This window comes from Trypanosoma cruzi, genomic scaffold, assembly GCF_000209065.1.
Source record: "Trypanosoma cruzi strain CL Brener 1047053516653 genomic scaffold, whole genome shotgun sequence".
NCBI lineage: Eukaryota > Euglenozoa > Kinetoplastea > Trypanosomatida > Trypanosomatidae > Trypanosoma > Trypanosoma cruzi.
The window spans coordinates 111,345-132,024 of record NW_001849527.1 but is presented as its reverse complement, the minus strand read 5'-3'; the positions used below and the strand labels follow the sequence as shown (position 1 = coordinate 132,024).

Below are 20,680 nucleotides of genomic sequence, written 5' to 3'. Positions count from 1 at the left end.
TGCGGGCTGTCCGTAGCGATGTGGCCAGTTTTTTCTTTTTTCTGAACGATGCTGTCGTGCGAGAGGGTGTGTTCCCAAATAGTCGGATGCTCAGTTGTCGAGGACGGTGGCATTTCCACAGCGTGTGCGGCAGACCTTCCCGTGTATTGTCGGGGGCTCAGCGGCTGGTGGTGGTTGCAGCGGAGGAGTGGCTGAAGGGCTACGGCTGTCATTGGAGCTTGCAGAGGTGCGTTGTCCGTTTTTTGCTCGTTGATACGCTTGACATTTTCGGTAGTGACCTGCGCGTGAGGCACTTGTTGGGAAGACCGTGGAGCTGTCGCAGAATCCACGTGTGAGGCCTTCTGCAACGATTGGCGTGCCAGGGTTAGTGCGTCGGGCGTGTGCCTTCATATTGTGGACGGACGAGAAGACGCTGCTGCAGCTTGGGCAGGGCGACGTTGATCTGCTGCTCGTCATTCTACGAGGAGATGCCGTGGACACGCCAGGTGGAGGTTCCGGCGGCGGTCGGGGCGGTCATGCCTCTTCAGTGTGAGGGAGGGCAGCACCACCGACATAAAGGGTTGCTTGTGACCTGCAGGGCGCGTGCCGGTATGCCGAGGAGTGGGCAGGAGGACGTCAATCAGCCGCTTGCTGGTCGGCAAGGAGTGGCGGTGCTCACGTCGGGAAGATGTTCCGGCGGAGGCAGAGCACAGACGCAGTCCCAACAGCACCGCAGCACAGCCGATCCCAGAGGGCAGGGACGTGGCGCCGCCATGCCTCGGGGTATCACAGGCCTGGGATCGAGAGGGCACCAAGCTGTTTCGCACGGACCACTGGCAGCATGGAGAAGCCACGGCGGAGGGCATGATTGCAGTCCTCCCGTTTGCGGAGCACTTCAGCTCGTGGCAGGCTGCCGCTGCAACACACTCGGCCTGCTCCATTCCGTCCGTACAGGTTCCTGTGGGACTGTCACGGCTGCCGCTCGTACGGTGCCTTGGTGCATCTCCAACCATGTGGTCACAGCGGACAGAGGTGTTCCACACGCCGAGGTGCAAGCATCACAGTCAGCTTCACGCAGGGAAATGGTGACATGTTTTCGTTGTGGCAGCATGCCTGCCTGTCGCGGGATGCCGTCCTCCGTCCCTGCAGTGTGGGATGACAGATGGTGGTCCGAGTCCATGTGAACGGGTGGACGTCCAGTGGGAGACACGAAGTACGCGTTGCGCAGTCACGTCTGGAAACGAGACGCTGCGGCCGCTGATCCGCGTTGCCTGTGCCAGGTTGTGGGACAGCCCAACCTCCATGCCGCTTGGGGTGGCGGCGAGGTCCTCTACTGCCGTCGTGGATGGTGAGCAACCGTCCCACAGCTCATGGTGTAGATTCAGGTCGCAAATCACCGCTGCATGGCCTACGCGACGAATGTTGCCCGCAAAGTGAGCAGCGTGAGCCATTGCCGTGGGAAGGCTGCAGAGGTTCACCGTGTAGATGCTGGGGCAGGCCGGTGGGCGCACGCGGAAGGCGGTCGCCTCCAGGCAGTTGGTGCCACGAGCGACAGGCGCTCGCACGGCAGGGTGTGGCGCACCAAAAAGGCCACGCCACCGGCACGCCCACTGCAGGCCTGGCGGAAGACACCGCAGCCAATGAGCCTCGTCGCTGGGGCACTCTCGTGCCCGCACTCCTGCAGAAGAACCATGCCGGGCTGGTGCTGCGCCAGTCGAGCAGCAAGGGCAATCCTGAAGGGCGAAGGGCCGGAAGTTCTGAGCTGCCAGACAACTACGAGGCCATCCTCATCGGGGCTGCGGCTTTTGCGCACACCACCGCAGCGGGTGATGCCGACGGAGTGACCGCAATGAAACGACTGTGCGGTTCTGTCAGTCGGGCTGCAGGCAAACCGCCTCGCCGCTCCACAACTGACAGTGCGCGGGACCTTCTCGAGGGGTGACGCCGTCGTGGTCCCCATCACGCTCGCAGCAATGCCCTGCCGCAATCACTCCCACAGAGAGACAAGAAAGAGTGTGTGGGTGTGTGCCGAGAACACAGCGACTGTCATTGCCAGAGAAGGGCATCGTGGCACCGTCCGTCACGCGCCAGCACACAAAGCAACGCTCGCACCCGGCAGAGAAAAAACAACGAGGAGAGGAGAATGTCCCCAAGAGCAGGCAGCACCTTCATGCATGGCGGGCATCGTGCAGCCACGCCATCATTTCAGCACGGGACGCAAGCCAACGTCCCTAACCTCGCCAAACATTACTGCAGAGCACTGTGCAAATACTTCCGTGTGTTTGCTGGAAGAGCAGAAAAGAAAAGGCGTCCATAGTGATTGCCCCCGAAAGCAAAAAAAAAAAAAACGAAGGGATGGGGGTGAGAAATTTAAAATGCACAAATTAATAACAAAAAAAGAGCAGCAAAAAAATTTAAAGCAAATAGGAAAAAAATTAAAAAAATTACAAAAAAAAAAAAGCAATAAAAAAAAAGCCGAAGCGTGGGACTACCAGCGCACACACTCTCATTGCTCCCGTAAAGCAAAACACACACACACACAGAGAGAGAGAGAGAGGTCGCCCACTCAATGCAATGGAAACAAAAACAGAAACAGTTACGGTGCTCCGCCCATGCAGTCAGGCAAGACGGCAGCGGTGCGTGTGCTGCAAAAGAGAGCACCAACGGGCATGCATGGGTGTGCATGCATATATACAATGGGCACATTATGTGTGTGCCTCGTGGGGTGAGGTGAGGGCGAGAGTCCATGCAAGGGGACACACACAGAGAGTGAGAGAATGACGAGTGTGTGTGCGGGCGGTGCACGGCTCTCTCTCACTCACTCTCACGCGGCCACCACCGCAGCAGCAGCCGCACACGCAACAAGAAGAAGCAAAAGAGGGGAGGTGGTGTGGGGGACCGCGGTGCTGCCGTCACTGTCGCCAGGTGTCGCCGTATCATTCGTTTGAGCTGTAGTTGTTGCTGCTAGGCCTTCTTTTGTTGCTGAATATGCCGGTGGTGGTAAGCGTTCTGCAGTTGGTTTTTCTGCCGGTGCTCCCGTTACTGTCGCCGTTGGTGGTACTGGTGGTGCTGGCAGTTGTGGTTGAGGTGGTGTTGGTGCGTTGCTGGCGGTAGTCGATACGCCGAAAGAGCCTTTCGTCCCCATGGCACTCTGCCCCGCGGCGCTGTGAGCTGCATCCCCATCAGCAGTTTGACCCGTTTCATTTTCTTGTGTATCAGAGGAGTGCCGTTGTGCATCGGGTGTTGACTTCTCCGGTGTCTCCCTGTTGAGCGGTGCGTTCCCTGAAGATGTTGTTGGCCCTGACTGCTCATCGTTTTTTAAAGATTTCGTGTCCTGAGTGGATGGTGCACCGCCATTATTCCGTGAAGCATCTCCATCGTTGGAAATGGGAGATGAAGAAGCACCACCGGAAGGTGGCCCGGAAACGGGACCTTCACGTCCTTTAGGATCTTTTTTTTATCACGAGTACCACGAGAAGTGTCACTAGCACCAACAAGACTGCCATCACTAACATTTCGACCGGTACCTTCAATCCCAACGGGACCACCATCGCCTTCACCGACACCGGATGCTTGTGATGGTGATGTTGCTTGTGGTTCTTCTCCTGCTGGCGTCGGTGGTGGTGATGTTTGTGGTAGTGTTACTTTATCCTTTGTTCGAGATATGTGTGTTACCGGTAATTCATTACCTTCTTCTTGTACTCCTTTCTTCCCAACATTCTCTGTTGGTGGTTCGTTGACCAAGTTCCCTTGCTCATTGACGTTATTTCCTGAACGTGTATCCAACGAGTGATCCGCGGACCCTAAGCCCTCATCGACTGACTCAAATAATTCCGGTTTTCCTGCCTTTTCCTCTCTAGAATCAGACTGTGAACTTCCCAATGGACCCTCATTTACTCCGCCATCGACAACACCATCGACAACCGACTCCACCACCGCCGCACCGCACCACAGCACGCAGAGGGCACACACCAGCAGCACACGGCCATTCATCATCATCGCCATCACTCCTGTCAATTGCATGCAGCCTTCAGCACAAACTAACTCCCCGTCAACGCAGAGCGAAAGCAAAAAGAAAAGACAATTCACACAACCACGCACAGCGACAAATGATGGCAGCTGCAACACCATAAGGCAGCGCACAGTGACAAATGCCAGCAGCCCATCAGAAGTAGCACACACCATGAGGCAGTTGGAATCAGTGAGAGGGAAAACGCAAAATACACACAACCCGCAGTAATTAATCAGCAAAAACAACAAAACAATTAAATAAAAAAATTAAACAAAACAAAAGTAAAGAAGCAAAAAAAAAAAAAAAAAAAAAAAAAAAACTAGAAACACAAAAAAAAGGAAGCTGCACAGTATGGCTCCAGTGCGCATGCACCAGCACCCAAAAATGCGTTCACGCAAACAGTTGTATACCTGTTTTGCACATGAGTGTGTCTCCGGATTGCGTTCAACGTGACGGATACAGGTAGGAACAACATGGAGCACACAGCAGGGCAGCGGAAGCAAATAAAGCAAAGCACAATCATTATTTTCTCTTATTTATTTATATCGGACCACAGTAGACGCACACATGTCCCCGTGGTTGAGTGCTGGCACGCACAGCCCACAATACACCTCTTCAGCCCAGAGTGGTGTACGCCAGCGCGGATACGGCAAGCAGCAGCGGGGCACACACCCACGCAGAGCTGCTGAGGCTGCCGTCGATTTCGCGGAGACGTGACGGTGCGCGGGTGCTCGTCGTGGTTGGCGCCTCTGTAGTCGTGGTCGTCGTTGTGGTGGTCGTTGTGGTCGTGGTTGGTGCCTGTGTAGTCGTGGTCGTCGTGGTCTTCTGGGCGGAATCTTCTTCACTCTTATTTCCTTGTTCTGCGGACGAACTCGTGCCAATTTCTTTCTTTTTATTATCATCCGTACCTTCTCCTTGTAAATTATTGGGAGCAGCATTTGGTTGCAGTTGTGTATCGGTCGCGACTCCACCATTTCCGGCTTCGCTTCCCCGTTCAACCGGCCCCGGAACTGCCGAACCGACGATCGTGGTTGGTGTTTCTCCAGGTGTATGGGGCAATTGACCGGTGCCTTTACCATCAACTTGAACTTCGGAAACGGAAGGCTTCTCCGGTGAATCAGCCGCGCATAAGGACGGGCAGCAGCACAGGGCAAGCACCAACAGGGCGCACAGCAGACGGCACGTCATCATCGTGAGTGTGGTCGTTCAGTGGTGTGGAGCTGATCTGCACAGTGAGGGACATGGAGAGCAACAGGGAGATGAGAGGTGCGGCAGACACACACACAGAGGGCACACCACATGAGGAGAGGGCAGCAGCCAGGCATGCACCGTACACCGCACACCACGCACGACACACACTCCAATCCACGGCAGCAGGCACACACACACAGCCCTGCCGCAACACCAACACACAGATGGAGGAGGGAGAAGCAAACAGGAGCGGCACACAAGGCTCCACCCCATGCAAACACGGCGAGAGCGGTCCGTCGTGTCGGCACCCCTCACGGAGGGCACGCACACACACAAGAGGAGGTGCAGCGCACACACAGCAACACAAAAGCAAAGTAACAATAAAAAAGGAATGATCCACGCACACCATGTGGATTGTTGGTCCACGGGAGGTGCAGCCAATATTCATCACAAAAATAATTCAGTTGCCTTTCGTCTTCGTTCATATTCAGCGCACAACACTTCATGCAGGCCTGGGAACCACAGCAGCAGCAGCCGCACACGCAAAAAAAAAGCGCAAGGAATGGCATAATACAAGCAACCATTTATTTGCGTTTCAGTTTGAATGCTGGCAGATGCCTGCATGCGTTTTTTCTTTGTCTTTTCAGAGGGTAAGCCTTCATGCCTGGGTCGTGTGTTGGGGATTTCTGCAGGGTGCACAATTATTTTCTTTCCTCTTGTGAATGTTTCTTGTGTTGGTGCAGCCAATAATTCGGTTTGTGTTTTTCCTGCCCTTCGCTGGTAAAGTGATGCAATAGATGTTTGTTTTTCCTTTCGTCGCTTTGGCACCCGATTCCTCACCGTTTATTGCGGTGGAAATGAAAATATGTGAGTGGACTCCCACACACCAGAACGCACCTTCGCTCCTATTTATTGGTGCATGGAAGGGCACGTGTGTTTGGTTGTGTCTCGCCCATATATTTTGTGGGTGCACATTCCCCTGCAGGCTGAGGGCGGGGTGACGCTCTGTCGCGGTGCACTTCCCTCGCATGCCGCCCACTGTGATTCATCATGCATCACCCTCTCACATACTCCGTGGTGCCACACCGCTGATATTATTGCAGCCGCTGTGATTCCGCGTACTTCACGCATTTGATTGTGCCACAATACATCCGCTCGTGTGGCCGCCGCATCCAAACAGCGGTGCCCAACACCGTGAGCGGCAGTCCAAATCCTTGCATGTCCCAACGCAGTGGTGTTCGACTGTCATCCAGGCGTCAGACAACAAGAGAGTCTTGTGCCGGCAGCACAACACACGGAGCTGCAGTGAATGACTCGGGCGGCGACGCATCTATTCGTCGCAAAGCAGTGAAAAGGAGTCGGGCAAAATAATGCCGGCTGCACTCACGACACCATATCCACAGCCAAAGCATGCGACGTGATGTGTGCTTCACTGGTGCTGTGAAATGCCTGCAGACGACGTCACTAGTGGAGGCATGCCACCCATGATCAGCGGACAGACAATAATCGGCATGGGAGGCCAAAAGAGGCAGCAACGACGCCAGCAGCAGGAGCAGCTCTCTCTCTCTCTCTCTGTTGCCTCCGAGAAGTAAATATTCCACCAGCCACAGCTGACTGTGCCATCGTGACACTCCATGCGCGTCGTGGCTGCGTCAACACATCCTGTCCCCTGCAGCGCCTCAAAAGATGCCTCACTCCGTCCACTAAGTGCATCGGTGTGCGCCGTGCCTCGGCTGTTCGTGAGGACCACAACAATGTGAGGGTCACCGAGTCGCAGCATGTTTGTTGTGACGTTGTTGCATGGCACCTGCACACACACACACGCAGCGCCTGCATCCCTCCCTTTTGTGTCCGCCCTCTGCCGGAGTGGCCACACACACGGGCAGCAGCAAAATCACTTCACCCTCGACGATCCAAAATCAACACCGACATCCCTCGCGACGCAAAGATCTCAGTTGCCAGCACGGGCTTCCTGTCGCTCTGCCATCGACGCTGAAACACGGCACAGTGCACGCACCTATTTTCCTCGTGTGCAGTCAGCCGTTTGCTTCACACATTCTTCGATGGGCTGACGTCCACAAAAGCACGCCACAAAAGGCCACGGTGATTGCACACGCTCTTGCGATGAGCGTCGGTGTGTGCATGGATCCGCTGCTCACACGTGCTGGCAGGCAGCCTGCAGCCGGTGCCCTCGTGCCAGTTCATCGGCTCCAGCACGGAAAAGAGAAAACGGCCTATTCCCGATGCACTTATTCCCACCAGCAGCACCAACACGCTGGTCGCCAGCCGTCATTCCTCAGCACATCCAGGAATGCTGAAAAGTGACGTGGAACTGTCAGCCAGCAATGCCACAATCCCCGCACACATGTCGGCTCCACCAGAGAAGACACACAAATCACAAAAAACACCCTTCACATGTCATCCGAACATCATTCCGACACACCGCGACACGCCAAACAGAAGTATTCGTCACCCCAATGCACTTCCCCACACAATCACATAGTCCATGCACCACGCACGGCAGCAGCCCACACGCGGTCAAACAAATGTTCTTCGCATCAGTGTTATCCACGTGCTGCAGTGGGAAGTAAACAAAAGAGACGAGCCGCCAAACCCCAAAAGAGTGCCACAACTGGCCGCAAGTCAACGGAACGCAGACACTCAAATGAATTCAGTCCTCATGCCCTCAACCTCCCACCCTCCCCACAAAAGACCCAATAACCGCAAATCAAATACCCTGTCCATTAAACTTGCTGTAAAACACCAGATAAAGCCGCAGTGCTTTATGCTGTCATCCTGGGACATTGTTGTCGCCTTCACGGAGACAGGCGCACATCTGTTATTCACAAACACGCTGAACACCTGCAACGGCCTCTTCAAAACGCAATTCTCCTAACAAATCAGAAAACGCCAATGCACCATCGGCCCGTACCAAAATTTAAAAAACAGCAAAATTCCTCACACAAAAACAAAAGTAGACCGCACCACTCTGCCATCGGCCGCGGCTGGGCACAGGAGCTGGTGCGTCCCATCACACCATGCAGTCCTTTCTGGTCGGCTGCGTCCACAGTGTGTTTTGCACCACGGTGTCGAGGTGATTGCGCCGTGTCCGGCCCCCACTCACCTCCACAGCCTGGAAGTGCGACATCGCTCGGCCAACGCGCATCAGCGAAGGATGCTTCTGTCCGCCTGTAAGCCAATTAAACAGCGCTGCGGAGGATCATTGAGTTCCGCGCACCCACACAGCACGAACGCCCCCCACTTCTCCGACATATTGAGGACGTGCGTGGCGTGATCTGCTTGGAAACCAGAGTTTAGCCAACACTTAGGAAGGCGGAAACGAGTATTCCGCTGCCGGGCGATGCCGTCCTCAAGGAACCGCGACGCTTCTGCGGCCACATGGGGATCTCCCAGACCACATTTGCGCCCCTCATGCTGAGCAGCGAATTGTTGCCCGGGACGCTGTGAGCCGCAACGGGGTGGGCGTCTTCCAGCCACGGCACGCCAAGGACGCCCCGGACGGTGTCAGACGATCGGCCGTTGAAGCGGCCTGCGCCTCTCTGGGGTCGTATGACGCAGACCGCTGGACGGACGGCTCGTCGTCTCTCGCTGAGCATGCGTCTGGATCCGCTGCGCTGCCACTTGACTCCCCGGACAGCCGCGCTCCCTTTGAGGCCTCACCGCGCAGCTGCTGGCAGCCTTGCATGCTCCTGCCGAGCGGAGTGTCCTGCCACTGAGCATGGCCTCAGACAGTTTTCAGTTCCGCGCCTGGCAGCAGCATCCCAATCGCCCACACGAGTTCCTGTCGCCACAGACTCCCTCTCGGCGATGGAGGTGCTCCGCCTTTGCCCGCTGGCGGTGCACAACGACGTCACCGAGAGGAGTTCCACCGTGCCGCTTTCACTGGCGGATCGAGGTCACGCTGTTGGCTCCACATTTTCCTCATGACACTGCGGAATCCCACGCAACGTGACAGCGGACGCTGACGCCGTCATGGCGCGATCCCTCCCGCAGGACTGCGTCAATGCCTGGCGCGTGGGCTTCCTCGCTGCAGTCAGGCGGCTGTATTGGAAAGATGTCCAGGAGTAAAAGGAAGCCGCACACACCGCATGACAGGCGCTTGTCGGTGTGGCGAGGGCTGTGTTCCTGGTGTCAACACGGGCATCGTGCCCCCAGTGACGGCACCGCGCGCAGGCGCGATGCGACCCCTGCCCACTTTCCGACGGGCCCGCACGCGCCCTGCAGATCACAAGTAACTCCCTGTGTCGGTGGCGCCGTCCTTTCTTCACTGAGGAGGTCGGCCCGCCACTGCCTCCGCCGTGTCCTCTTCCCGACGTGAGCGCCGCAACCCTTTTCCGACCAGCGAGCGGCGGATTGACGTCCTCCTGCTCACTCGGCGGCGGAGCGCGCTCGTTTGTCCGCAATATGACGGCACATGCTCGACGTGCTCGGCCTGGCGTTCCGATAGTGGGAGAGGGCCTCAACTTTGCATGCCGCAATGGCTCCACCGTCTTCTTAACAGGCGCCTCGCGCGCAGGTCGCTTCCGAAAGATCCAAGCATACCAGCAGGCAAGACACGCAGGAAGCACGAGCGCGGGCATTCGAGGTGGACCAGGCCCTTCCGCCACTGCCTCATCACAGACGCCACGTGCTGCTGATCCCCGACGGACCACGGGAGACTTCGCCTCATCCACTGTGGTAATGCCCCGTCGTTGGGAATTTTGACTGTGACTGTTTGGGACTGCTCCAGCCTGCACGACGACCTGCTTGCGACGGAATAATTGACACTTTATTGCGGAAGGCCCTTGCGCTACTCACCGATTGCCGGCACAACACGCAAAGAAGAGTAAACATAATGTAAGTTGTTTACATGATGAATATTGGCTGCACTTTCCGTGGACCAACAATCCACATGGTGTGCGGGGATCACCTTTTTTATTGTTACTTTGCTTTTATGTTGCTGTGTGTGCGCTGCACCTCCTCTTGTGTGTGTGCGTACCCTCCGTGAGGGGTGCCGACACGACGGACCGCTCTCGCCGTATGTGCATGCGGTGGAGCCCTTGGATGCTTTCTTTTTTAATTTTTGCTTTTTTACTTTGTAGAACTTCTGGTTTGCAGGGCGGCGTTCGAGATTTGCAATTGTACTGATTCCATCTGTCTCATTTTTGTGTGCGTTGCTGTTATTTTTTACTCTGCGTGACTCTCATTCCTGGATGGAACAGTATGCCCGGCTGTGTGACTTGTCTCTCTCTTTTGCTTTTGCTCGGCGTTGACGGGGAGTTAGTTTGTGCTGAAGGCTACACGCAAGTGACAGGAGTGATGGCGATGATGATGACTGGCCGTGTGCTGCTGGTGTGTGCCCTCTGCGTGCTGTGGTGCGGTACTTCTGGAGCTGCTGCTGATGGAGATGTTGTTGTTTCTGGTGGGGACGACAACAGTCTGAAAGAATTATTTATTCCAGTTGCGAGATTGCAGGAAAGAGAAGAAAAAAGAGCAGCAGGAGCAGCAGAAACAGCAGTCGCAAAAGCAACAGCAGAAGCAGCAGCAAAGGCAAAAGCAGCAGCAACAGAAACAGCAACAGCAGCAACAGCAGCAGCAGAGGCAGCAGCAAAAGCAAAAACATCAGCAGAAACAGCAGAAACAGCAGCGACAAAAGTAACAGGAGTAGCGGAAGCAGAAGCAAAAGCAGCAGCAGCATCAGAAGCAGCAAAAGCAGCAGCCAAAAAAGCAACAGCAGCAGCGGAAGCAGCAACAAAGGCAAAAGCAGCAGCAGAAAAAGCAGCAGAAGAAGCAGCAACAGCGGCAGCAGCAGAAACAGTAACAGCAACAGCAGCAGCGGCAGCAGAAGCAGCAACAGCAGCAGCAGCGACACAAGAAGCAGCAACAGAAGCAGCAGAAGCAGCAAAAGCAGCAGCAGCAGCAAAAGGAGCAGCAGAGGAAGCAAAAGAAGCAGCAAAGAAAGCAGCAGAAGAAGCAAAAGCAAAAGCAAAAGAAGCAGCAGAAGCAGAAGCAGAAAAAGCGGCAGCAGCGACACAAGAAGCAGCAAAAGCAACAGCAGCAGCGGAAGCAGCAGCAGCGGCAGCAGCAGTGGCAGCAGCAGAAGCAGCAAAGGCAACAGAAGCAGCAAAAGCAGAAGCAAAGAAAGCAGCAGCAGCGACACAAGAAGCAGCAAAAGCAACAGCAGCAGCAAAAGAAGAAGCCGAAAAAGCAGCAGAAACAGCAGCAGAGGCAGCAGAGGCAGCAGAGGAAGCAGCAGCAGCGGAATCACTGCGAGGTACAACAGTCGGAGAAGAAGCAAAAACAGCAACACATGATCAGGATAATTCAGTCGAACACCATTCTGAAGAAAAACAAGAGCTTCTACAAGAACACGAACCGGAACGACAAGAAAAAGAACAGCATGAAAAGCAGCAACACCAACAGCGTGAACATTCCGCAGGAAATGGCGAAGAATCCCCGAAAGAAAAAACTGCTAATGGTACAAATGCAACTGCAATTAAGGACGACAGTGACGGCAGCACCGCGGTCTCCCACACCACCTCCTTTCTTCTGCTTCTTCTTGTTGCGTGTGCGGCTGCTGCTGCGGTGGTGGCCGCGTGAGAGTGAGGGAGAGAGAGCCGTGCACCGCCCGCACACACACTCGTCCTTCTCTCTGTGTGTGTCTCCCCTTGCATGGACTCTCGCCCTCACCTCACCCCACGAGGCACACACATAATGTGCCCATTGTATATATGCATGCACACCCATGCAGGCCCGTTGGTGCTCTCTTTTGCACCACACGCACCGCTGCCGTCCTGCCTGGCAGCATGGGCGGAGCACCGTAACTGTTTCTGTTTTGTTTCCATTGCATTGAGTGGGCGACCTCTCTCTCTCTGTGTGTGTGTGTGTTTTGCTTTACGGGAGCAATGAGAGTGTGTGCGCTGGTCGTCCCACGCTTCGGCTTTTTGTTTTTTGTAAATTTAATTTTTTTTTTCCTGTTTGCTTTAATTTTTTTTTTTGCTAGTTTTTTTTTGTTATTAATTTGTGCGTTTTAAATCTCTAATCCCTCTTCTGTTCTTTTTGTTCTTTTTTTTTTTTGCTTTTGCGGGCAATCACTATGGACGTTTTTTCTTTTCTACTCTTCCCTCTTTTAATTGCTTCTTCTGCACTCTTCCTGTGAGGGGTGCCGTGTGTTTCCCGCCCAACTGCTCCACTCGCACACCCACCGACACGCTCGTGACGACGGCCCTGTGCGCCTCGCCTGCTGCACGCATGACGAGGGGCCGCGACGAACGGTGCACTGAGGGAGCCGTGACGTGTGGGCGTGCGACGAGGGCCGGTGGGGCGGAGCACACATTTCTTTCCCTCTTGTTTTGTTTTCTTGCGGTCAGGGCGGGCAGACACCCGCAGCGCCACACACACACACAGCCACACCCTGCCGCCGTGTTTTTTTGTTTTCTTTTTTGTGGATGGGTGTGTGCTGCCACCGTGCGTGATTGTTGAGGTTGGGGCCGTACCGCATGTATCGCTGCCATCCAGCTGTGCCTCCTGCCATGTTGATGTGTCTCCCTGTGCTCCTCCTTTTTTTTGCTTTTCCATCACACACCCACACACATAAGTAGTTGCACAGTGCTCTGCAAGAATGTATTTGCACTGCCGAGTACGTGCTTTGCTCGGTGTGTGCTGGCGCGTGACGGACGGTGCAACGATGGTCTCCTCTGGCGATGACAGTCGCTGTGTTCTCGGCACACACTTCCACACACTCTTCCTTGTCTCTCTGTGGGAGTGATTGCAGCAGCAGCGTGGTCTATGGCAGCGGCTGTTGGTGCTGCGGAGAAGGTCGAGGCGCCGAGGAACAAGAGGGCGAACCTGCTGGACGCGATTACGATGGCGGATGAAAGCTGTTTCGTTGCCTGTGCTTCGTACATTGCTAAGAATGCGCCGTGTCACTGCCTGACGGGATGCCTGCACTCGGCGCCCTTCGAGGCATTGCGTTGTTTCATTCAGTGTGATGTCACAATCATCATGGAAGCATCTTTCCTCAACGGCTTTGAGTGTGACAATACGAATGACGGCAAAGAGAGCGATGAGGATTATGGTGACGACTTGCACCGAGGGGCGGATTATTTGCGTGTCTTTGCACACGAATCCCAGGAGGGTTTGAATGCCGTCTCCACAATTCCCGGCCTTGCGGAACCGTTGGCTTTCGCGCTGTCACCCGCCGTAATTAGTGCCCATGCGTTGAGGCTGATCCATTTGCCGTGGAGTTCACGCAGCAGCTCTCGAGTGTTTGTGCTGCTGGTCCTGCGTTGGCCCTTTCGCATGTATTTCAGCGTTGCCTGGCGTGTGATTTGATGTCTGTGTTGTCCAGGCCGCCTCGAGTTTTCTTTTGGTGCCCAATAAGAAACACTTTGCGTTGCGGTGGATATTTATTTGCGTGGCCGTCGATGCACGTGACGATGCTCAACGGGTGTGTCTTTTGTTTGGTGGGCACGAGGGAGACTTCGGTGTGTGCCGACACCTCCGCGAAAGTCTTCGTTGACGGATCGAGGCGAAAATAAGGGAGGTCTGTCCGCTGCATCTCTCAAGGCAGCTGCGAGGCACTCCGAGCTCACAGAGTGAATGGATGGATGCCGCGCAGCTGGGGAGACCAGTTTTCTTCTTCACCCTCCGTTGCCGGGGGAATCGAGAATCCACAGCGTCACTGCCACCTGCATTTTACTGCTGGGGATCGACTGTTCTGAAGTTGCCCGTCTAATGTGAATCGCAGCGTCAGTGCAGGAAGACACTTTCACGCATTGCGAGTAGTTGCTCCAGGCTCGAGCTCATCAATATTTACAGCAGGGAGCAATGCATCTTGGTGGCCGGTGACGTTCAGACGAGTGTGTTTCACTTCACCCGCCTCGTATTTGTGGGGGACACTGCGCATCGACCCTCACCAACAGTCCCACCACTTTCACTTTCCCCCGCCAACCGCTGCCCTCTGCTGACGGTACAGTTGTTTGGCTCCGCCAATAATGCGCTCGTGAAACGTCCTCTCCGCACTCTGCAGGATTATTGCCGTGGAGGAGTTGATGGCATATGGTGCGGGTGTGGCGTCGACAGAGTCATCCACGCATTGTTTTAGAAACATGACTCTGAGTCGTGTCAGTCATGCCGTGTGTACCTTTTCTTGTTGGGAGTCTTGTGGGTTTGTTTGAGCCCTTTCTCTCCAATTTGTTTGCTGAAACGATCAAATGCTCCGCCGCTGCACATCGCCGGTTTTCCATGGCGGTGAATTGAGCAGATGCCGGGAAAATTTCAGGCGGAGCAAACCGAGGTTTGCCTCACTTGCTGCTTCCGCATGACGATGGGTGGTGAGCAAACAGGGGAGGAGCATGCGGTGGCAGCAACTCGTGCCTTGCGGGATAAAAATTCAGACCTACCAGTGTGGCGAGAGTGCTGACGCAGAGTCCGTTACTGAGGGAACACAATATGGAGGCGGACTGCCAGCGGAGCATCGCGTGGTGGCGCGCATTTCTTTCATTGGTGGGGTGACAGCCGAGCCTTCCAATCAGCTTGACTCTGATATTCTGCTGCGCCTGATGGGACACTTTATCGCCATGGCAGAGCAGCCGTCTGACTCTCTTGTTGACATCATGGCTTGGAGAATGGGACTTTCTCTCCCATTGTACCCAACAGAGCCGGCACTGGCGCGTTGTTGCTGTGTTGATGATGACGCTGTGACGGAGGGAATAGCGGTTGTGTATTCACGATGAAACCTACCGGAGACGTATTCATCGCGTGCGTTTTCCACCTCAGCACGCGGTGGGTGGCGGTCCTTTGAGGATTATTGTGGACGGGCTGTTTAACCGCGGCCTTTTAGTGAATGAAGTCTTTGTGGAAGATGATGCGTTCCGCATGCAGCACAACGGATGCCCCCAGTACTCCTTGGAGGAGTGTAGGCGAATCCTGCGGGAATTGATGAGGGACGGCCTGCTTGTGATGTGGCATGAGGCAAGTAACCGTCGTTTGGCGCACTCAAGCAGTATCCCCTATAATGCGCCTATCGGCTGTGAATTGCATGGACACATGCAGACCGTGCACATCCTCGTGGAGCCGCAGCACGCACGTTGGGGCTTTTTCGAGTCCCCTCAATACTGTGAGTTTTTTTTTTGAATGTGCCATCGCCAGAGAGCGAGACAACCCTGGCCAAGTTGGTTGTACTTTTCCAGGGACAAGGCAGTCGAATATTTGGGTCCCGTGTGCGGTACGTTGCTCTACCCTGCCGTCTGCACTGTTGCCTCTCTAACGACATTCTTGACCCATTTTTGCCACCGAGAAAGAGAGGGCTGGCTCCGAATACCGTTTATCTGCGGACGCAACTCAGCAGTCTTACGTGCCATATCTTCCACGCGTATTTTCGAGGGTACGCGTCATTTATCTGGACGCCAACAACGCCATCGTATCATCCGATGCGACACCCTTGCACCGTTGTTGTTGTCGTCATGGTAATTTTGTTTTTTTTCCCCGACGGGAGTGAGACAGGTTTTGTTTTTCACCTGTACGATGTACTGACTCCCACTGTGGGCGCTGAGAGCGTGCAGCGGAACGATGGCGAGCCCACAGAAACTATATTGCTTAAAAAGTGGAGGGCCGTTTGTTGTGCAAGTAGGGGGAGATGGTTGTGGTTCTCTCCTCCTTCTAGTTTTTGGTGGCTGTTATGTCGTTATGTGTGTGTTTCGTGTGTGGATCCCGTTTTGCAATGCCTGCAGTGTTCGAGTTGTACCTGCCACGGGAGGTCGCATCATTACCGCGCACGCAACGGCGACGCCGGGACGATGTGTGTGTGTCTTTTTGCTGCACCTCTTTCTATTTTCTTTTTGCCCTTCTATTCTCCGCTCTGTGCGCAGATCTGCTCATCGATTTCAGCAACTCTACTACTGCTACTGCTACTACTGCTCCTCTTGTACGCGAAAAACGATGATGATTGTGTGGCGTGTGTGGAGACGGAGTTGTTGTGTGGAAGCAAAGATCCCAGTGTGCACTGGCGCCCAGTCGGCGAGAGCAGCTGGACTGCGTGTCGTACTGATAAGAAACAAGACAGTCGAGATCTAACGGAAGAGGAGGCTTTCAATGCGATATTCTGCGATTTTGCGGCGAGGAGCTTTTCGGATTGCGATGGCACGAATAATTCCGTAGGAACGGAGGAATATTTGACTCCTGACCTCACGACGCCCAATACCACCGATGTGTGCAGCGATGGGACAGTATCCGTGGTCTTCGGGCACCCGCCCCGCCGCCAAGGAGCCGACAAACAGCGGTGCGTGCAGCAGCGCCACACAGAGCACATCTGCTTTAAAAAAGAGGATCTAAGCGAGCAGAGGAATCTTGTTCGAAGGTGACATGTCCTTGCCGACGGTGGACAGCAGCGAAATTATCATCTTGTGTGTGGAGAAACCACTGCTGCTTCTGCTTTTGGGACTGTGTGGAGTTGTGGCAGTCTTCTGAGACACGGAGTGTGGATTTGCGATTTCTCACGGAGAATATGTGCCGCGTTTTCTGCGGGCTTGCTTTTTACTTTTGTTAGTGTTGTTTTTTGCTGTTGTTTTCCTGGAATGATAAGAACCCTCTATTTATTTAATGTTCGGTTGCTGCACACTCTCATGTTTGACGTGCCTCTTTGTTTTGTTGTTTGTTGCCCACACGCGGTGCCGGCCTCATTGCAGTGCGTCCCACGGACTGCACAAAAGGAGGATTGGAGGAACAGGCCGGATGCCGCAATGAATTGTGGAGATTGTTGTGTGGGCTGGTGGAGCAGTAAAATTTTTTTTCTCATGCAGGCAATATTTATACAAAAACACAGACCTGCTGAGCTGCATGGCGTATGAAATGGAAAAGCTGCTGAGGTGTTTTTGTTTTTTTTTGCGGAGGGACTCCAGTTGGGCAATCAACTACTTTTTTTGTTTTGGTATTGCTTTCTTACTTCTGGTTTGCAGGTCGACGTGCGTGCATCTGCAGGACTTCTGTCACTTGTTACGGTGTGTGGTTGTGTGGCTTGTCTCTCCTTTTTTCCTTTCACTCTGCGTTGACGGGGAGTTAGTTTGTGCTGAAGGCTACACGCAAGTGACAGGAGTGATGGCGATGATGATGACTGGCCGTGTGCTGCTGGTGTGTGCCCTCTGCGTGCTGTGGTGCGGTGCCGGTGGGGTTTATGCGAGGGACACTCTCAACAACGCACAGGGTGTCTGTATGGTGCCGGGAGGGTTTGGAAAGAAAACATCGTATTTGGCGAGCGGTTGTGATAAAAACGCGCCGACGCTCTCTTTGCGTCCAGCGTTGCCCATTCCTGCCATACAAGCCGAAGATTCTGAAGAAGATGCGGGTCCCGACATCACTCCAGGAGGAGATGATGGAGGAAGCGGTGTAAATTCTGCTGGACAAGGTGCTCCTGGCAGCAGTCAAGCTGGTTCTGTACCTGGTGCTGGTTTCCCTCCTCCTGCTGGTGCTTCCGGTGGTGGAGGTAATCCTTCGGGGCCTGTCACTCCTGGTGGTGATTCGTCACCTGACCCCCGTGTTGGCACGGAGACCAGTGTCAGTCTTTCATCTACCTCGCAAAGTGAATCCGAAAAAAAAGTTTTGCAAGGAGATGAGGCAAAGGATCAGAGTCACCAGTTGCCCAACGAAAGGGCAGCGGATACGCCCGTCGTTGAAACGCAGTCACGGGGCTCTGATACAACAAGGGGGCAAGATGTTGGCGACACTTCTACATTGGTTTTTAAGCAAGAGCGCTCTTCGGAAGAACCAGAGAAAAAAGACGGGGATTCAGACACTCTTCAAACAGTTAATTCACCAGAAGATCCAAATAAAGAATTACAAGAAAAAGAAAAAGCCTCACCGGAATTATCAAACGCACCTCTGCCGGAACCCAAAACTGATCATCCAAAAACGAATCCAGAAAAAGAGAAGAATGGCAGACAGAACACGAGTGCATCCACGGATTCACCTGCAAAACAAGAGGGAAATAACGAGGATCCTGTATCCACTTCGGACGCTGCGGAGGGTATATCAACTGGCAGTCAAGAACAAGCAGCAGCGACATCTTCAAATGACAGCTCTTCCCCACTTCAGAAGGAAACATCCGTTGAAAAGACTACTGTGGAGAATTCTCAACCTTCCGATACTGCACAGACGGAAAAACGCCAAAGTGTAAATAAGGAAAAGGTTGGCGACAGTGACGGCAGCACCGCGGTCTCCCACACCACCTCCCCTCTTTTGCTTCTTCTTGTTGTTGCGTGTGCGGCTGCTGCTGCGGTGGTGGCCGCGTGAGAGTGAGGGAGAGAGCGCCATGCACCGCCCGCACGCACACTCGTCATTCTCTCACTCTCTGTGTGTGTCCCCTTGCATGGACTCTCGCCCTCACCTCACCCCACGAGGCACACACATAATGTGCCCATTGTATATATGCATGCACACCCATGCTTGCCCGTTGGTGCTCTCTTTTGCACCACACGCACCGCTGCCGTCCTGCCTGGCTGCATGGGCGGAGCACCGTAACTGTTTCTGTTTTGTTTCCATTGCATTGAGTGGACGACCTCTCTCTCTCTCTCTCTGTGTGTTTTGCTTTGCGGGAGCAGTGAGAGTGTGTGTGCTGGTCGTCCCACGCTTCGGCTTTTTGTTGCTGTTTTACTTGTGGTTGAGTGCACCCATTACCTTTGTTTTTGAATTGGTGGCTTGAGTTGACTGCGTACGCCTAAATTGTCTTTTTGTATTTTTTCTTTTCAGATATTGTCAGTGTTTTTTTTCCTTGTCAAGCCATTAAGTATCTTCTTTTACGTACAGCATGCGTCAGTTGATCCACGTCACACCACGGTCTGCAGTGCTGGTGGTATTTCTGGTTGTGATGAGGTTTGTGATGTGTTGTGCCGGAGGGTGCTTTGCTGCCAGCCTGACGTGCTCCTGCTCCTCTGACAAAGCGATGCGTGCCCACAGGGCGAATTCGATCCCGGTTGTGGTGAGGGACGTGCCTTTTGGATATGAGGGCGCGTTGCAGACATGCAGCGTCATTGGGAGGAATGGATGGGCGCCCACCCGCATCAATGCGTCGACAAGGGACCTGGATGGCACCAGGAAGTATTGCAGCTCGGAGCGGTATTACGCAATGAATTCATTGGTGGCAATTGCGAGTGTGAAGGTGACGTTTTTCTATGCTGAGAAGAGGGAAATGTTTGTTTCGTTATACTTTGCAGCCATTGTTCGTTAATGGCCTGCGGGCTGTCCGTAGCGATGTGGCCAGTTTTTCCTTTTTGAACGATGCTGTCGTGCGAGAGGGTGTTTCCAAATAGTTGGATGCTCAGTTGTCGAGGACGGGGGCATACCCACAGCGTGTGCGGCAGGCCTCCCGTGTATTGTCGGGGCTCAGCGGCTGGTGGTGGTTGCAGTAGCGGAGGAGTGGCTGAAGGGCTACGGCTGTCATTGGAGCTTGCAGAGGTGCGTTGTCCGTTTTTTGCTCGTTGATACGCTTGACATTTTCTGTAGTGACCTGCGCGTGAGGCACTTGTTGGGAAGACCGTGGAGCTGTCGCAGAATCCACGTGTGAGGCCTTCTGCAACGATTGGCGTGCCAGGGTTAGTGCGTCGGGCGTGTGCCTTCATATTGTGGACGGACGAGAAGACGCTGCTGCAGCTTGGGCAGGGCGACGTTGATCTGCTGCTCGTCATTCTACGAGGAGGTGCCGTGGACACGCCAGGTGGAGGTTCCGGCGGCGGTCGGGGCGGTCATGCCTCTTCACTGTGAGGGAGGGCAGCACCACCGACATAAAGGGTTGCTTGTGACCTGCAGGGCGCGTGCCGGTATGCCGAGGAGTGGGCAGGAGGACGTCAATCAGCCGCTTGCTGGTCGGCAAGGAGTGGCGGTGCTCACGTCGGGAAGATGTTCCGGCGGAGGCAGAGCACAGACGCAGTCCCAATAGCACCGCAGCACAGCCGATCCCAGAGGGCAGGGACGTGGCGCCGCCATGCCTCGGGGTATCACAGGCCTGGGATCGAGAGGGCACCAAGCTGTTTCGCACGGACCACTGGCAGCATGGAGAAGCCACGGCGGAGGGCATGATTGCGGTCCTCCCGTTTGCGGAGCACTTCAGCTCGTGGCAGGCTGCCGCTGCAACACACTCGGCCTGCTCCATTCCGTCCGTACAGGTTCCTGTGGGACTGTCACGGCTGCCGCTCGTACGGTGCCTTGGTGCATCTCCAACCATGTGGTCACAGCGGACAGAGGTGTTCCACACGCCGAGGTGCAAGCATCACAGTCAGCTTCACGCAGGGAAATGGTGACATGTTTTCGTTGTGGCAGCATGCCTGCCTGTCGCGGGATGCCGTCCTCCGTCCCTGCAGTGTGGGATGACAGATGGTGGTCCGAGTCCATGTGAACGGGTGGACGTCCAGTGGGAGACACGAAGTACGCGTTGCGCAGTCACGTCTGGAAACGAGACGCTGCGGCCGCTGATCCGCGTTGCCTGTGCCAGGTTGTGGGACAGCCCAA

The 20,680-nt window shown here is 54.6% G+C and overlaps 5 protein-coding genes and 2 pseudogenes across 5 annotated transcripts, besides 9 other annotated features; 5 read left to right on the top strand and 2 right to left on the bottom strand.

The window, feature by feature from the left end:
• Nucleotides 1-20,680: part of a sequence feature (areas not merged during assembly with more than two copies in the genome that could not be assigned to a particular haplotype) that runs on past both edges of the window.
• Nucleotides 142-1,762: a mobile genetic element.
• Nucleotides 2,309-2,453: a sequence feature (T-rich).
• Nucleotides 2,803-3,984, bottom strand: Tc00.1047053506599.360 (annotated as a pseudogene).
• Nucleotides 3,032-3,094: a microsatellite.
• Nucleotides 4,247-4,328: a sequence feature (T-rich).
• Tc00.1047053506599.350 (mucin TcMUCII, putative) lies at nt 4,607-5,182 on the bottom strand (the record flags this gene model as incomplete). Its single annotated transcript, XM_815554.1, has 1 exon — nt 4,607-5,182. The coding sequence occupies one exon, from the start codon at nt 5,180-5,182 to the stop codon at nt 4,607-4,609; it is 576 nt and encodes a 191-aa protein (XP_820647.1).
• Nucleotides 4,723-4,817: a microsatellite.
• Tc00.1047053506599.330 (mucin-associated surface protein (MASP), putative) lies at nt 10,502-11,782 on the top strand (the record flags this gene model as incomplete). Its single annotated transcript, XM_815553.1, has 1 exon — nt 10,502-11,782. The coding sequence occupies one exon, from the start codon at nt 10,502-10,504 to the stop codon at nt 11,780-11,782; it is 1,281 nt and encodes a 426-aa protein (XP_820646.1).
• Nucleotides 10,713-11,408: a microsatellite.
• Nucleotides 12,124-12,265: a sequence feature (A-rich).
• On the top strand, nt 12,971-13,516 carry Tc00.1047053506599.320 (uncharacterized protein; the record flags this gene model as incomplete). Its single annotated transcript, XM_815552.1, has 1 exon — nt 12,971-13,516. One exon carries the CDS (start codon nt 12,971-12,973, stop codon nt 13,514-13,516), a length of 546 nt encoding a protein of 181 aa, XP_820645.1.
• Nucleotides 14,214-15,725, top strand: Tc00.1047053506599.315 (annotated as a pseudogene).
• Nucleotides 17,279-18,469, top strand: Tc00.1047053506599.310 (mucin-associated surface protein (MASP), putative; the record flags this gene model as incomplete). Its single annotated transcript, XM_815551.1, has 1 exon — nt 17,279-18,469. The coding sequence occupies one exon, from the start codon at nt 17,279-17,281 to the stop codon at nt 18,467-18,469; it is 1,191 nt and encodes a 396-aa protein (XP_820644.1).
• Tc00.1047053506599.300 (uncharacterized protein) lies at nt 18,984-19,403 on the top strand (the record flags this gene model as incomplete). The annotated part of the gene is made up of 1 exon (XM_815550.1): nt 18,984-19,403. One exon carries the CDS (start codon nt 18,984-18,986, stop codon nt 19,401-19,403), a length of 420 nt encoding a protein of 139 aa, XP_820643.1.
• Nucleotides 19,510-20,680: part of a mobile genetic element that runs on past the window's edge.